This window comes from Desmodus rotundus, chromosome 3, assembly GCF_022682495.2.
Source record: "Desmodus rotundus isolate HL8 chromosome 3, HLdesRot8A.1, whole genome shotgun sequence".
NCBI classification, from domain to species: Eukaryota; Metazoa; Chordata; class Mammalia; order Chiroptera; family Phyllostomidae; genus Desmodus; species Desmodus rotundus.
In genome coordinates, this window is record NC_071389.1 from 188,949,304 (window position 1) to 188,967,236 (window position 17,933).

Consider the following 17,933-nt stretch of genomic DNA (forward strand, 5'->3'; position numbering starts at 1 on the left):
GTTTCTATAATTGGGTAAATGAAGACTGTTAAAAATGACATACATTTTCTTAAACAATTTGTAGTATTTGAGAATGGTGGGAATGGAATTTAGTACAGGGCTTCCATCTGTAGGTCAGAATTAATCATAATATTTTGACTTTAATCTCAGCTTAAATCATACTTTTCAGAGTTTTTTACTCAACATTGGGGCCTTTTGTTATTCATTCTCAAAGCACCCCCATCTCAGTTTAGAAATTGTTGCAATTGAGATTTAATAACTTCTTTAACATACTTGTTTAAAGTGCCACTCCCGTTAGACTCTAACTTCCTGATGAGAAGGACCGAGTCTAGCACGAGAGCAGGCACATTGCCTTGCGTGGACCTGGTGCTCAGAATATTTATTGATAAATAATTGAATTGTTACTAATCTTCCTTAAGGGGAGTTAATAGAACACCACATTTGTTACTTTAGTATCATTCCAGACATGAATACTAGTAATAAATAATCTTACAGATGGGGAAATATAGAAACCTCTGACTGTGGTTTATAACTTAAAGACTAGAGGGATGAATCTGGTTTTGTGATTCTCGCTACAGTTCTTAGTCCCACTATGAAAGTATTTTCTGTTTTTCTTTCCCTTTTATAGTAAAAATATTTAAGGGGAGTTTATAGAAAGTTCTGTAGAGTTGGGCAATAAAAAATTTCATTTATCTAAATATTTCAGGTCCAGCATGAATTAGATTTTATAAATATTAGACTTTATAAAGTCTCATATAAATTAGACTTTATAATATAATTGTTATTTAGTAATACTGATTTTAAATTAATTTTTATATTTTTCCCAATTCTATAGGTTAATTTCACCTACCAGTTTTTGAAAAAGAAGTTCTATATATTTAGCCAGTTTATGTATGATGAACATATCAAATCCAGATTGATTAAAGATATTCGGTTTTTCAGGGAAATCAAGGACCAAAATGATCATAAGGTATTTTACATAATATTTTTAAGGTAGTTCAGTTCAACTCTTGTGTATAGCGAATGGTTAACAGAAGTGGAATAACACTGTATACCTACTGTTGGGCAGTGTGTTGACTACATGTCAGTACATTTAAATCCACCTTATTCTTTTTAAGAATTGATAGTAAAGATGTATACTGAAACTTACCTAACTTTCTCCTCCTGATGAATATTTAGGGTTTTTTTCTGATTTTTTCAGTGTTATAAACAGTGCTACAGTAATATCCTTACACATTTATCTCTGTGTATTTGGACACTACTTTTGAAAGACAGGTTCCTTGAAAAGAAATTTCTAGGGCAAAGAATATAAGTATTTAAAATTGATACATATTTCCAGGCACTCTAAAGTACTGTACCAACCCTGGCTGGTGTGGCTCAGTGGATTGAGTGCTGACCTGCGAACCAAAGGGTTGCCGGTTTGATTCCCAGTCAGGGCACACACCTGGGTTGCAGGCCAGGTCCCCAGTAGGGGACGCTCAAGAGGCAACCACACATTGATGTTTTTTCCCTCTTTTTCTCCCTCCCTTCCCCTCTCTAAAAATAATAAATAAATACAAATCTTAAAAAAATAAAATACTGTACCATTTAACATCCCAACCTATAATTTATAGAAATGCTGTTTTGTCTTCACCCTCGAGGCTGAGTTTTCTCATAGTGAGGTGAAGAACTGTAATTGGTAACAGTATAGAGGCATATAGCCACTTGGGTAGAGAACCAACAGCTTTAAGTGGGTGATATATTTGATTTGCTACATCCAGAACTATTTTAATTACCCTTCTTAAGCATCACTTAGTTTCAACTCTCTTATATACTAGTTGGGAGTTCTCTTCAATGTCAGGGCAGAAAAATATTGCTTTTTAGTAAAATAATAAAATTACAGATTATAGTTATCAGTAGAGAATTGTATCAACTATCTTTTACTGGAACAGAAATTACTAGTATTCAGAGAAATAAATAACCATGCTATTGCTTTGTTTTTTTGGTTTTTTTTTAAGATTTTATTTATTTCTAGAGGGGAAGGGAAGGAGAAAGAGAGGGAGAGAAACATCAATGTGTGGTTGCCTCTCATGCACCCCTTACTGGGGACCTGGCCCGCAACCCAGGCATGTGCCCTCACTGGAAATTGAACTGGCGACCCTTTGGTTCGAACCCCATGCTCAATCCACTGAGCTACACCAGCCAGGGCAACCATGCTATTGTTGTGTAAGAATTGTTTACATTTGTTATTTATAAAAATGAGTCATATCCTAAATCTTTTAATGACCTAAGACTTGCAAAATGTTATTGGTGATGGTTCCTAGAAATTTTAGTTTAACCACTGTGTGTTATTTGGGAAGAAGTATATTTATATAAGTTCCTAATACCTATTCAGCCCATAGAAATGTGGTCACACATCTCTGAACAAATGTTTTCAGGAGGAATTGGTTTCTCTTATCTATCCAATAGAGTGGGTGGGTGGTGGGAGACTGATAATGGTGGTGGGAAACCTAAGTGTGGTGGCATTAATGATTATTCTCAAAAAATTTAATTTTGTACTGACCTTAAACATTGGTACTTTCTGTGCGATGCATTTTTTATTATTAGATTTGAGTGATTTTTTTTTTTCCTTAAGCATAATGGAAATGCAAAATTAGATAGGAAAGTAGTATTAACATGGTTGATTTGGTAGGCATTTTATACATTAGGGGTCTCTATTAATAAAGGTAGTCTTTGAATTATCTCTCTAGTATCCTTTTGAAAGAGCAGAAAAATTTAATCGAGGCATCAGAAAACTTGGAATAACCCCAGAAGGACAAAGCTACCTTGATCAGTTTAGGCAACTCATCAGCCAAATTGGTAAGTTATTATCAGAGTGTTGGGAAATAAAGTACAGATCTTAAGAATCTATCTCATATATTAAATATCTCATACAAGTAACTTAATATGTGAGTGTCTGAGTTCAGCTTTATTCTACTAGAGAACTTTCTTTTCTTACCAAAAGTTTTTCAAGTATGATTAGACTGTTGGTGCAGAAATTATTGATAGACTGTGGACTAATATGTTAAATAAAGTCTTTCAATTAAAACTATATTTAGCTGTGGCCAGTGTGGCTCAGTGGGTTGGAGTGTCGTCCCACAGACTAAGAGGTTGTGGGTTCCATTCCTGATCAGGGCACATGCATCAGTTACAGGTTTGGTCTCTGGTTGGGGCGTGTATGAAAGGCAGCCAACAGATATTTCTCTCTCACATCAATGTCTTTCCCTCTTTCTCTTTCCCTCCCTTTTCTATCTAAAATTAATAAGCACGTCCTTGGGTGAGGACAAAACGTAAATATATATATTGTAATAACTAATCATCTCAAAGACCATACTCATAATAATAGTCAACTGATAACTGTTGATTGGGTACCTACTCTGTTTAAGGCACTGTCCAGGCTTTTAAAAGAGGTTACGGCTTAAATACAAAGATAAGAATATGTGAAAAGTTAACTAATATAAGTTACATATAAATATAAAGATGAAATGTTAAGTGTTGTAATTCTGTGCCACACCATTTCACATTTACTTATAACTTCTTGAGTTGTCTTTCTGCCTTACATGTAAGACTTGTCTTCTGAAATGTGTTACATTATATTTGGAAACAAGAGCTGCATTTAAAAGTAACCATAGATTAACAAAATTGTATACTTATTTGAGTTTTTCACATATATTATGTAAACTTATGGAACAATAGTTGTTAGCCCTTTTTGAGAGTCTGATGAAAATTCTCGATTGACTTTGCATGTAATATACTCTAGCTCAGTTACTTAAAGTTAGTCTGTGGGCCTCAGATTAAGAGCTTTTTTCCTAGAGCACTGTTATGGAAAACTTCATTTATTCACATACCAACACCAGAGTTTTTTTCCCATGTGATTATTGCCTGTACTGTTATTTCATGTTTTTATATTTAAAAAATATATAATTTTACTCCTATGAAATATTGTTAAGTCATGAGGTTAGTATGCTAGTCATTTTCCCCCAATAAACAAAAAAGCAATAAGGTCAGCGTCACCTCAGTTGCCACCAGGATGCATTCCATGGTTGGGGAATATTAATTACACTTTTCATTTTGTTCCAGCATTTCATTATTTTCTTAAAAAATACAAATTCTTTACCTCTGCTTAAACCACTGTAATGTGTTTTGATTCTGTTTAGTATCTTGAGAAAAGGGGTAAGGAATCTCACAGCTGGGAGCAAAATGGGAAGTTGTTTTATCTAATAACCTGACTGCTGAAATAACAGCCATCACTAACGTTTGCTGAGCATTTCCTTTGTGCCAGTTTGTTCTGAGTGCGTATGTGTTCTAACTAACATAACACTCAGTGCTATGAAGTATTATTTCTGTTAATTTACTCCGTAGATATTTATTGAGGATAAGAAATGTTTCTAAGTGTTGGTGATATATAACAATAAACAGTCTCTGCCCCCCGTAATTTAACAGATGAGGAGCCTGACATACAAGGTTTATAACTTGACCGAGGTCTTTTATCTAAAAAGTGGCAGAGTCCTGATTTGAACCCAAGTAGTATGGCTTCTGAGATTTGCTCTTCACTGTTATTCAATGCTTGCCTCTCATCAGCACATTTTGATTGGGTAGATATTCGTCTGACAGTTTGGAGGAAAACAAAAAACTAGATACTTGATTTTTCTAGGATGCATATTGAAACAATTTAGGGTCACCTCTCATATTGGAATAGGCCTTAAAGTAGGTTCAGTGATATGTATTTTAAAGGTTGTTAGAAACATCAGATGAATTAGTGTGTGTAAAGCATATACCACTACAGTGATGGTGAAATTTTAACTACTTCTTACCTTTTTCTCTGTTCTTTCTCCTGAGTAATTTAAATTCAGTTGTGCTTTATATATGGAATTCCTGCTGTGTGCCAGGATGTGCTGGCTCTCGGGATGGAGCAGTGGAGACAAAAGCTGTGTCATGGATTTGCATTCTGGTTGGGGGAGGCGCAAACAGAAAGATAGATGTCAGTGATAGTAAGTGCTGGGTGATGAGATGCAGTGGGCCTGGGCAGTGCTGTTCAGTGATGTTCAGAGAAAGCTCTAAGGAGGGGACATTTGAACAGGACTTAAATACCTCAAAGGAATAAGCTATGTGCATGTTGAGGGAAAGAGTACCAGACAGAGATGACAGGACGTGCAAAAGCCCTGAGTCTGTTCGTGTTTTTGGGAAATAGGAGCTGGAATGGAGTTAGTGAAGATGTGAGTGGTGGGCCATGATATCAGGACAGCATCAAGGGGCAAGGTCATCCAAGGCTGTGTTAGGATGTCAGTTTGGATTTTATTGTGAGATGGAAAGCCATTGTGGAGTTTTCAGAAAAGAAGCAATATGCTCCAACTCAGTTTTAAAAGAACCACTTACTGGTGTGTAGATAAAAGGTTGGTGGGGGTGGGGGGCGACATTGCCAACAGTGGCAGTAGGGAGGTCAGGAGGCCACTGCGTACTGCGGTGGTCCAGGCAGGGGTGGCGGTGGTTGGGGAGGGGTGGGAGCTGTGCAGGCGGTGAAAGGTGGTTGGGTACTAGCTACATTTTGAAGGCAGAGCTGAATGATTTGCCCATTGATTAGATATAACGTGTAAGAGAAAGAAAGGCATCAGGAATGACTTCAGGGCATTTGGTATGAGAAACTGGAAGGATGGAATTGTCAGTTTCTGGAAAACAAAATATAATTAGGGGGTGAAGATCTTGAGTTTGACTTGAACATATTAAATTAAAAATTCTTCTTAGCCATGTGAGGTGTAGCCATTGTAAACTTAGAGAAGGAGTAGTTGGTGCTAGAGACATAAATTTGGGAAGCACCAAATAAGGTTTTCTGGTAGTACTTTCAGCCGTGTGTGTGAGAGAGAGAGAGACAGACAGACAGACAGACAGACAGACACTGACTCTGTCGATATAAGAGTGAAGAAATTATTGATATAGTAAAAAAATTTTATTGTGAGTATATAATTTGGTTTATCAAATGAGTTACAGTTATTTTCAAAGGGTTTAATATAGATGTATATAAGTGTATAAATTTATATTTTAAGTGCACAAATATATAAGTTTATTAAATTTTTGGAGCAAGAACTGAAATAAAATACAGCAGAATCTTTTGGTTCTAAGGAGAAGACACCTTGTAATTACTACATATAACTATATTCCTGATTATTAGAGTTCAGAGTTATTTGTATAAATACCTGATTTTTTGTGTGGTTTTTTAAGGTAATGCTATGGGCTATGTACGAATGATAAGATCTGGTGGCCTTCATTGTAGCAGCAATGCCATCAGGTATGGATGCAAACATCATTGTGCCTTGTTTACTCCATTTAAAATTTTTATGTCACTTAAATCTATTGTAAGATTGTAGAGGTTTTTTTCCTCATTGATATATTATTGCATTGTGATGTAAAATATGGAAGAAAACATTAAGTCTGCTAGTTAAAATTTTTTTCTTAAAATATGACAGACTTGAAAATCTTTATTTCTTTTAAACTTATAGTTAATTTATTTTATCAGTATAGTTTGTAAATGGTTCTAAAGATTATATGATTTTAAGGATTAAAATTTGATTATGCATATATAAAATTCAATTTTGGGTCTGAAGTGATATTAGTAATAAAACTGAAATGCAACGTTCTTTTCAAATATGTAATTGAAAAAGTTAAGAGTCCCATAGTACCACTTTTATGTACATATACATGTTTATTTTCAGTTGTACACATTATTTTGCCTTAATAAATTCCTTCCTGAATATTTTTGCAGGTTTGTGCCTGATCTTGAAGATATTATAAATTTTGAAGAACTAGTAAAAGAAGAAGGTCTTGGAGAAGAAACATTAAAAGCAGCAAGGTAATTTAACTTTAGAATAATCTTAATTTGGAGACTTATAAAGTGTATGTTTATATAAAACCAGAGACATTGAAATTAAGAACAAAGTTTCAGTAACCAGAGGGGAGGTGGGAAGGGATAATGGGGGGAAGGGGAGAAGGATTTCAGGAACATCTATAAAGGACACATGGACAAAACCAAAGGGGGAGTGGAATCAGGGAAGGGGGGTGGGGATGATGTGGGGGAGGGAGTGGTGGAGAGAAAATGGAGACAGTTGTACTTGAACAACGATAAAGTGTTTGAAAATTAAAAACATAAAAATAAAAGATTGACTAGAGGGTAATATATAAACTTATATGTCACTTTATTATACAAGTCACGGTCTCAGTTTATGAAATATATATTTTTTAAGACTACAATATTCCGAGATCTTTCCAACTTTACTAAAAAGAGATCTTTTATAACATGCTGTTTAGTGTAATAGCCAGTAGCAACGCAAGGCAGTTGAACACCTGAAATATAGCTAGTCCGAGCTGAAATATGCTAAAATGTGACGTGCATAACTAATTTTGGGGATTTAGTGGAAAGTAAATGCCAAATATCTCATTAGTAAAATTCACTTCCCTGTTTCTTTTTACTTTTCTACTATCTCTGTTGGCTAACGCTGCTCTAGAATGCCAGGCCCTCATTCCGGGTACCCTGGAGCAGCGCTGTGCAGGACTGCCACAGGTCGCTGTTGAGCACGTGAATGAGGGCTGATGGTGCCAGGGAACCGAGTTTTAACTTTTATTTCATTTCAATTTAAATAGCTAATGGCATCTTACTGGTCTTTGCAGATCTATAGTCTTGAGTCGGTAGTGACTTTGGAACACAACTTAAAACTTGAGAGAGGCTTGCAGAATTGAGAAATACTTAGAAAAGTAAGTTTTATAAGTGATACAACAGTTTATTGAGTCAGACATGAAAGGGCACCCCTGGACAAAGTGGAAACAGTTTGAATTGCAGAAAGAATAATGGTAGAAATCGATCATAATGCATTTATAAAATATAGTAATACGTTGAGGGAAAAAATGAAACCGTAAGTCATAGTGATAATAAGAAAGGTTGGTGGAACAGAGGGAAAGTTCCTTTTTTACAGAAGAACACTAGCTAATGAATAGGAAAGGATGAGAAAATTTGGGGGGAAAAATCACTGTTTTGCAGTCACCATGATCATACTTGAAATCAGGCAAAAATGATCAATTCTAGAATATTTTTGGAGAATAGAGTATTTCATCAAAAAATTATCACATAAATTGCTTATTAATGACAAAGAGGAAAACTGTCCTTACAGTGGAGAGATTGCTGTATTTCACCTTAACCGAGTGACCAAACGTAGCGTTTCCAGTAACAGGGCGTCCAGTAACAGGGTGTCCAGTAACAGGGCGTCCTGACATTCTGTGGCCTCTTGCTGTGGTGTAACAGCAAGTACCTGTGTTATGTTCTTGCCAGAAATGGTTATTCGGAATTTATTATGAGGAAACCACTGGAGACATTTAGAATGTTGGTCATTCTACCAAATGAACACCTGGTCTCAGCTCTTTAAAAATGTCACATGTCATGAAAGACGAAAAAGGCAAGGAGGCTATTTTAGATTAGGAGACTGAAGAGACCTGATGACCAAATACAGTGGCTGATCCTTAATCACATCCTGGATAAGGAGAAAAACAGCAAGGACAATAGGAAGGACATTTGAGGGATAACTGGGAAAATTTGAACATGTATTATGTATTGCCGTATTTTATTTTTAGGTGTAATAATGTATTATGGCTTTGTAGGAAAATGTCTTGGTTCTTAATAGATTCATACTAAACTGTTTATTGGCTGAGCAAATTTTATATCAGGAAAAAAAGAAATAAATGTTGACAAATGTTAAATGGTGAACTAGTTGAAAGGTATACAGGTGTTCATTATACTATATTTTAACTTTTTGATAGGCTCACAATTTTTTTAAATAAAAGAAATATACTAGAAAATGCATGTGTGCATTTTTATGAGAATGAAGTCCCAACACAGATGATTTGCTCTGAAGTGCCCTGTTTTGTAGCTTGCTTGTTTGCCAGATTAAAGAAGCCATGAACACTTAATAAGCTATTTGAAATCACATGCCCTAAAATGATTGAACAAATTGTGGCTTGCATATCAAAAAAGAAAATCAGACCATTTTACCTCTTACTAAATGATTTCACTCATTTCAAAATTGATGACTTTTTAAAAATATTTTGAATAGAGAATAGAATTCTCTATTCTATTCTCAGCAGAGAATAGAATTTTTTTTTTTAAGATTTCCAGATTTGGATGGAATGGATGACTAGCATCAAGTGAAGGAAAGTTCATGGCAGCTGAGGTCAGGGGCTGGTGGGGTTATAATAACGAACTGATCTGAATGGAGAGTGAGCTCTTCCAGAAGGATGAGGACTGGAGCAGGTTTACAGTCCGAGATAAATCAATGTAGGGCAGTGGTTAAAAGGTTAGTAGATGCCTGCCTATAGGAGGAAGTAGTTAAGTAGTTGGGAATAGTTGGATTATGTGAGTCTCAAAGGAGAGATATCTATCTACCTTCTAGTGCTTGGGGAACAATACTTTGAAAGTGGCAGTAGCTATACTTGAGGGATGCCGGAGAAAAAGCAGCCGGTGTTTCTGAAGGTTGAGTGGGATTCTAAGTGCTTGAAAAAGAACAAGGTTTCAGTTGAGGGAAGGAGGTGTAGAGAAGCATTAGTGAAAAGATTTAAGATGAAGAGGAATCTATTTAAATGAAATGGAATTCTGTAGGGCTCCTTGTGGGAAGAATATAAAACTCAAAATACTATTTTAAGTGCCAAGATGACCCACATGTTATATTTAGGGACTAAGTTTAATTAAACAGTACAGCTCAGCTTCTGTCAGTAAGAAAATTAATTCATTCTGAAATCCAAGAAAATTTACTCAGAAATATCTTACAGTGTTTCACACTTTTGCATACGAAGTAAGTAAGTTTTTGCATTTTAGGCATTTGGATTCAGTCCTCAGTGATCACACGCGAAATTCTGCTGAAGGCACAGAGTATTTCAAGATGCTTGTAGATGTTTTTGCACCAGAATTTCGAAGGCCAAAGAATATACATCTCCGAAATTTCTATATCATTGTTCCCCCTCTGGTGAGTATTTTTAGTGTCCAAATGAATTTTAAAAAGTATTAATAAATAGATCCAGTTTCTCTGTAGCAGGGAATGCACACAGACTATATTACTGTCTTTCTGGTTGGAGATAAAATTAAGTGGGATCTCAGTGAATGTGGCTTAGAATTTCCCACTTGTTAGCTATGCAGGATGAAACTTGTAGTTAAGATAGGTTCTTATTTGTTAATTACTGCACAGAAACCTAGTGTGATTTAAATACTTGAGTGTACACCATTATATATATTATTTTGGGGCTGAAGTATATATACCACATAATCATTTTAAGTGATTAATGTAGACTAACTTTAATCATATCATGAAGTTATTTCTCACATCTCTTAAAAGCATTGTGTTAGAGGACAGCTCTCTATTCAGTAGTAAATACAGCAAGGCTAAATTTTCAGTGCTTCCTCATTATAGTATATCATGTGTTCTCAAATTCTGTAGTTTCCTTCAAAAATAACTCAAGTTACCCAAAACTGCATTATAGAAATAATTGTTACAGTGGAGAGAATGGAGTTAAGAGATTAGAAAAGTATAGAACCTGGCAGAAGTAAGGTCTGCTTGAGTGTGGTTGGTAGGGTAATAATAGGGATATAATAATTTATAGTTTTAATTTGAACTTTTCACATAAAATGTCATACGGTGTGCTTGAGTGTGGTATCGTTATGTTACAGAAGTACATGCTTATGATTTTGTGATAAAAGATTTTGGAAGAAAAAAGGGGCATTATTTGTGCAGGACCCTGTATATACTAGCATTAAGAGTAATATTTCCCTAAAGGTTTCTATGTAAAGCTGTTCTTTATTTTTTTAAGATTTTATTTATTTTTAGAGACAGGTGAAGGGAGGGAGAAGGAGGGGGAGAGAATCATCCATGTGAGAGAGAAACATAGTTTCCCTTTCATATGCGCCCTGACCAGGGGCCGAACCTGCAACCCAGGCATGGGTCCTGACCGGGAATTGAACTGGTGACCTTTTGCTTTGCAGGACGTTGCTCAGCCAACTGAGCTACATCAGTCAGGGCTCATAAGTTTTAAATAAGTCTCTACCCCTTTAGAGCTGTGCTACTGTATGTAGCTACAAGTGGCTACTTAAATTTAAAGTAATTGAAATTTTATAAAATAAAAAACTCAGTTCCTCAGTGGTGAGGGCCACATTTCAAGTGCTCACTGGTCCTGCGTGGCTAGTGCTCATTGCACTGGACAGCGCAGGTACATAGCATGTTTGTCCCTGCTGAGAGTGCTGCGGTAGGTGTGAGCTCTCTGATGGTATTTTCCTTTTTTACCGTAATTACTTCAAATAGTAAGCATCAGTAACTCTTTGTTGAATAAATAATATGGTAGTGAAGGTATTGGAGGAGGTGAACTTTAAGGGAGCGCTTTTGGGGGGCATTCATTTATGCAAATGACTACTAATACTTTTTAACCAAGAATGTGATGATGGTGTTTTAGAATGAATTGGGTAGGCAAAAGTAAGGATTGCCATGCTTAAAAGGGCTTGTGCTTTGAGGTAGGCAGGCCTGCTTTTTTGAATCCAACTTTCACTTAGAATACGACTTCAGGCAAGTTATCCAACCCCTAAGCCTCAGAGTCCTTATGTGTAAAATGGGCATGATATTTTATGATGCCTCTATAAAGGCCCTGGGCTTGGGATAAGTAGTGATTGAGGGGGGAAGGCTCCTATTTAGGAACTTGGGGAAAAGAGTCACTCAGAGAAACACTTGTACAGGTTGTAACATCTCCAAGAAGCTCTTTATATGAAGCAACTATTTCAAATCAAAAGGACAGGAACCTAGAAGAAGTCCTGTTTATAATTGAAATCTCTGTTTCAGGAACTAAGTTCTGAAAATTTTTTAGCATGGTTTCTCTAATACTAAATAATAATATGTTGTTATGTCTTTTTAGACCCTCAACTTTGTAGAGCATTCCATTAGTTGCAAGGAGAAACTGAATAAAAAAAATAAAATTGGAGCTGCTTTTACTGATGATGGCTTTGCCATGGGTAAGCTTGATGGAATTGTTTTCCCGTTAGTTTTATGTTCACCTTGTAATGGAATTTTAGAGGGAGTTGCTTGAGAGTGGGTCTGTGTTCTCGTTGTTGCTTTGTTTTTCGTGAGCAGTGTGTACTGTTAATGAGCATTGTTTTTGCTGGGTCATCTGATTGATACTTGTCTTTCATAATTTGTAACTACCGTTCATGCCCCCTTAGTATTGCTAACCCCTTAGTATAGTTGGACCTAACAGGCTTTGTTTCCCAGTTTTAGCATCTTGTATTTAGTTTTCCGGGTCTCCCTGTAGCCCCCTTCGTTGTTCTCTGGGCACGGTGGCACGTTGTCCCGCCCTTACAGCCGTGTTATCTCCAGGTGATGTTCGCAGCCATGCCATTTCTTTTTTCTTCTTTCTTGACTTGCTTTTCATTCTCTATACTTTCACATCTTTTTTTTAAGGTGAAATTAAGTCAGTCACATTGCTACACTTACTTATGCTATAAGATGTAATTTAAAAGAGAATAATTCAAAATGGTTAGCTTAATGCTAGGAGTTACTGGTGGAATAGAACACAACTTACATACTCACTGTATTTTGCTTTGGTTTTGCTAATGACTGCAGGTGTGGCCTATATTCTAAAGCTTTTGGATCAGTACCAGGAATTTGACTCGCTTCACTGGTTCCAGTCTGTTAGAGAGAAGTACCTGAAGGAGATAAGAGCAGTTGCTAAGCAACAGAACGTGCAGTCAGCTAGTCAAGATGAAAAACTACTGCAAACCATGAATCTTACCCAGAAGCGATTGGATGTCTATCTGCAGGTTAGGGGAGAGTAATAGTTCAATCTGCTTTGACTTTTTGGTATCCATTACTTCCTAATATCCATTACTTTTTAATATCTGAGGAAACGTAAATCTCATGAAAATCCCCCCTTTTAACAAGTGAAGTGAGTAGAGGTAATTAGAATGTTTTAAAATGAATGGTATTTGGAAGCCATTTGATCAGATCTTTAAAAATGGATGGGTTACTTATTTCAGTTTCTGTATTTATGATTTCCACTGGAGCTTTTTAGAAATAATAAAAAAGACACTAAATATAATTTTGATGTTTTGATACAAGTATTTTCAGCTTTTATTTCAAATATTTTTTATTTACTTAGGAATTTGAATTGCTGTATTTCTCACTGAGCAGTGCAAGAATTTTCTTCAGAGCTGACAAGACTGCAGCTGAAGAAAACCAAGAAAAGAAAGAGAAGGAAGGTCAGTGAATGGCTTAAATTTGGAAAGACCAATAAATCTTTCCTTAATAGTAGACACTAATTCCCCATTCTATCTGGTTAGACTTCCAGATCCCTTTTCCTTTTGAAAAATAATAAACTAGAAATATCTTTAAAAAAAAATAAAGCCTACGTGGATCATTTGTGAACCTGAAAAGAAAGGGACATAGTATATGTAATTCATTCTGGGGTAACTCATTATTCAGTTTCATTCATCTTCTCTTAAATGTAAATAAAGTAATAAGCTTAGTGGGTTTTTTCCACCCCTATATCAGATAAGAAGGGACAGTTTAGAGGAGGAACATTAATGTTGCTTGAGTCAGAGCTGCTGGTGGCTAGACATTGACCGACTGAGTTGGGGCAGGTGACTAAGAAGGTATAAAATAGTGGGAGCCACATAGTGACGCAGGAACTGCCTCCTGCTCTCCTCCATAGCCAGACCTTGGAAAGTTAGTATGTAATGTAGCCAGAATAACGGATAGTGGTATCAGTGAACTAGAGTCATTTAGGAAAGGATCTGTCCATTGTATAGTATACTATGTAGGATGGTGGGAAAGTACTTACATATTTTAATGTTTAAGTACATTGCTCAGTGTGTCGTACTTAAAGACCCTGCCATGATACATTTCTCTCAGACTTCAAATTTAGGGACAGTTGTCTTCCCTCAGAAATGGATGTTTCCTTTTTTCTCCATTAATGGATGTTGTGGAAATTATGTAACTTAGGTTTTCCTCTTTGCTTGGAAGCACAAAAGTAGGTATAGCAACTGAGTTGAAAGTTTTTGTGTTTGCTCTTTTTCCTTTTTTCTTGATTTCATAAATGACATGTTATTAATCTTAATGTTGTCAAATAAAAAATTTTGTACATTGGAGAGGTGATTTAATTGGATAGACCACTTATATCAACAATCTTATTCCCATAAATTGAATATTACTTATTGGTAAGGAGCATATGCAGACATATTTGAGTCTAGACTGAGTAAATAATTATTGTGTGCTTGAAAAATCATTTCAGGCTGTTACCTAGAAGATACTCAGTATTTATTAAATAAAAATATGTTGATACTATGTTTCTGTTCATTTTCAGAGCTAAGATAATGTTTGGCAAAGCTGTTTGGAAGAATTTAGTCAGTATAATCTAAATTATGAAGTAACTCAGTTATTGCATAGGTTCTGTTCAGGCTTTTTATAATGCCAGAACCTTGTCTCCAGTCCTTATTTTAAGGCCTAAAGTATTAACACAAACAAACCTTTCATTCTCAGTAGAACACCGTGATTTGGACTGGTTTTATTTGTTTTTATTTTTAGAGAGAGGGGAAGGAAAGGAGAAAGAGAGGGAGAGAAACATTGATATGTGAGAGATACAATCAGTTGCTTGTCTCTTGCGTGTCCCCAACTGGGGATCTGGCCTGCAACCCAGGCATGTGCCCTGACTGGGAATCGAACTAGTGACCATTTGGTTCATAGGCTGGCATTCCATCCACTGAGTCATACCAGCCAGGGCTGGACCTGTTCTTAAGGAACTCTAGGGTTCTTTCTGGTTGATGTACATCACTCATGTGCTTGGATTATTCTTCTGTTTTCGAACTCTTATTTTAGCTGAAGGTTGCTCAGGAGTGAAGGCAAAGTTTGCTGAATATGTTAGTTAAGTAGTTTTCTCTGTATGTGTATGTGACATTCTATCACAATCATAGTAAGGTGCTTTTAAAAATAAATTATAGATTCAAATGAAAAGCTACTCGTTCTGGACAATTTTCTATTTGAATTTGTAGCCATGTTTCTCTCAGTAATGTCCCGCACTGTAGTAGTGATTCTTTATTTGGCTGCGGGGAAGCTGCCTTCAAACGTGCGTGGTGAACACTGCCTGTCCCCAGATGCTGTTCTGATCTCCCACAAATCTACATCCCTTTAAGAACCAGTAACATTTGCAATATTCAGCCTCAATTTTTTTAAAAAGATAATCTAAATATAATTTGTGATATTAAAGAAATATTTGGTAGATACAACATTTTCTTAGTTTGAAATTTAGCAATGCAGCTCTTATTTACTTCAGTTTTTAAAAATAAACATAAATTTGTCTGTTGTTACTTGAACTTGTACTTCCAGAAGAGACTAAAATGAGCAATGGAGACCTGTCCGACAGCACCGTGTCTGCAGACCGTGTTGTCAAATGATTCGGGCGGCACGCGGTGCCCGTGCAGTCATCAGAATGAGTCATTGCTGCTGCCAGTGACGTGGATGTCAGTGAGCTGATGAAGGGCTTCCTGGGCCACTTCTCTGGGGAATATCTAACTGCTGGAACTCTTTAAGGCGATGCTCTAAAGATAAGTCCATTCTTCTTCCAAAGGCTCTACTTTTCAAAGGTTGAGAATGAGATTTTAAAGTTGGATTTTTGCCTGGACTTTAGGCTAAGATGTGCCTAGGAAGTGAAGTTCTAAAAGGGCCAGTCCAAATTCCTCAACTGCCACCTCAGATCTCTTGTCATCTACGTGAATATTGAGAATTTTATTTGCGTGGGTCTTCGACCCGTATTTGTCCAGTCGCTGGACATTCAATGCATATACTGTGTACAGCCAGTAAATACATGTTTAAACAAAAGGAATTTAGCCTGAAATTCATGAAGCATACACAGTCCATATTCTTATAAAGGGACTATATGAGGATGTTTTGATACTAGAGATGAGGCACAAGTGTGTTACGTACTCTTATATCCAGTATAAGCTGATTCATTGTTAACTTCATGTGACTCACAAGAGCTGCTGGTGTCTTTGGTGAGACATTTTCTAGCCAGTTTACATTGTTCTGAAAACATTTAACCTCTACAACTGCTTTAAATTTAAGATTTACTTAATACACAAAGTGGAATAAAATTCAGATAAGCCATAGAGTCCTGCTCGAAGCTTCACTTTTGGTTGAAGGCCCTATGTATGATGTCAGAGAAAACGGAATGAATTCTGATTTTCACATCCATACTCAGGTTTCTTCTTCATTAAGTTGAATTGAAATCTTGGTGATGGTTTAGGCAAACTTATTCTTTAGACCGAGTATAATCTAAGACATCAGATTAAGCACTGTGCAGGTTCTTAAAAAATTACCACTGTGAGACAGTAAAGTTTTAATAAATTAAATCATTTACTGCTTTAAAAAGTATAGAAAGATCTTGAGTAAATTTAGCTCCCAGCAAGGTACTAGATTTATTTTTGTAAAGCTTTATGTTCCTTAATAGTTAAATGGTTAATTGTGGCCTATAATCTTTTAATATAACACAGTGATACCTTTATAGTGAAAACAAGAGAGTTTAAAACCTTACATGTAATACTAACAGTATTTTGGGAAATATTTAACATTCCATTGCACTCGCCTATTAAACATTTCTTTGGGTAAATCCTGAAAGTAATTCTAACAACATTGTTTGAGTTCCAGCTTCTGAAACAGGTGTACAATGCCCCGTCTGTGTTCATTGGTTACAGTCAGGGTCATTTTCCCAGCCCAAGACAAATGCTTTCATTGTTAAAAGTCAGAAGAAACGGAATAGGTAGGAAACTTTTTTTTTTAAATTATGTAAACATGACCTGCCAAATTACAGAAAATGATGAAATGAAAACATTTAATATTTATAATTCATTCTAACTGTAGAAATGGCCCTAAAGCATGCTGCATAATTACTAACTTATGTTTTCATTATACATGTTTATATTAATGGGTTATATCAAATGTCACCATTTCATAGTAAAGTATTGCTTTTCTGTTTTCTCTAACTTCCCTAAAATCATCTTCTTTAAAAGGGATAGAACATGTAATTAGAAGGGAATGAGATAGATGTCCGTTCCTTATCCCCACATGCCATTTATTTGATCAGTCGGTACTAGGTGGAGGTCACGTGCTGACTGTGTGGATGCCTACAGTTGAGAAGAAACCGATAGGTTATTGTTTTGCCTTTAGTTCAAAATGATGTCACTGCAGTCTGGGTAAATTACAGTAAGTTCACATATTTGAAATCTCTGAAAAGATTAAGCATATTTAAATGTTTAATATTAAAGTGCTGAGAAACAGGGCTTGAGTGTTTCACACCTAAGTTAACATACGCATTTGGATGATGGTTTTCCTTCCTAACATATTAACGTTAATATTTTCATTTTTTTCAGACATACTGTAATTTAAAATTAGTGTGAACATTTGTTGTAAATTCACAGAAAACTTAATAATGTTCAGATTCTCAGGAATTAAGTCCTAACTATAACATTGTCAGTTCTAGTTAAATTTTGTAAAAGATGGCAAGTTTGTTACTTGAGTAGGGCCTCCCTCTCCCTCAATTCTAATAGAATACAATATGTATAATAAAACATTAATAAATATAATTTCACAAGTTTACTTCCCCTGGATGTTTATGTTCAAAATTAAGTATCTTAAGACAGTATTTAACATTAACCTTTTTGGAGTTCCCTTTAATCTTTCACGTAGCAAGAAATTTCAAATATAAGATCGGCTCTGGCTCCTCCCCATGCATCCCAAATGAAGAATCTTTGTTTTCTTTCCATCTTCTTGACCTTTCTGTTGCTTGCTATTTTCATATAAAAAGAACCTACATGACTAATTTAAAATCTTAATCCTGGGATCATTTAGTTTGCACTGTTT

General features: G+C 35.7%; 1 protein-coding gene across 2 annotated transcripts in view; it reads left to right on the forward strand.

Annotated features, from left to right (window-relative positions):
• WASHC4 (WASH complex subunit 4) overlaps window positions 1–16,430 on the forward strand; it is a 53,345-nt gene extending 36,915 nt beyond the window's left edge. For both annotated transcript variants that reach the window (XM_024579108.4, XM_045186906.3), the window contains exons 25-33: window positions 836–970; window positions 2,730–2,838; window positions 6,235–6,301; window positions 6,776–6,862; window positions 9,869–10,016; window positions 11,944–12,040; window positions 12,648–12,844; window positions 13,183–13,282; window positions 15,405–16,430. In XM_024579108.4, the coding sequence (XP_024434876.2) occupies window positions 836–970; window positions 2,730–2,838; window positions 6,235–6,301; window positions 6,776–6,862; window positions 9,869–10,016; window positions 11,944–12,040; window positions 12,648–12,844; window positions 13,183–13,282; window positions 15,405–15,472 (1,008 nt within the window). In that variant the 3' untranslated portion in view covers window positions 15,473–16,430. The remainder of the gene's footprint in view (window positions 1–835; window positions 971–2,729; window positions 2,839–6,234; window positions 6,302–6,775; window positions 6,863–9,868; window positions 10,017–11,943; window positions 12,041–12,647; window positions 12,845–13,182; window positions 13,283–15,404) is intronic.
• Window positions 16,431–17,933: the final 1,503 nt, after the last annotated feature.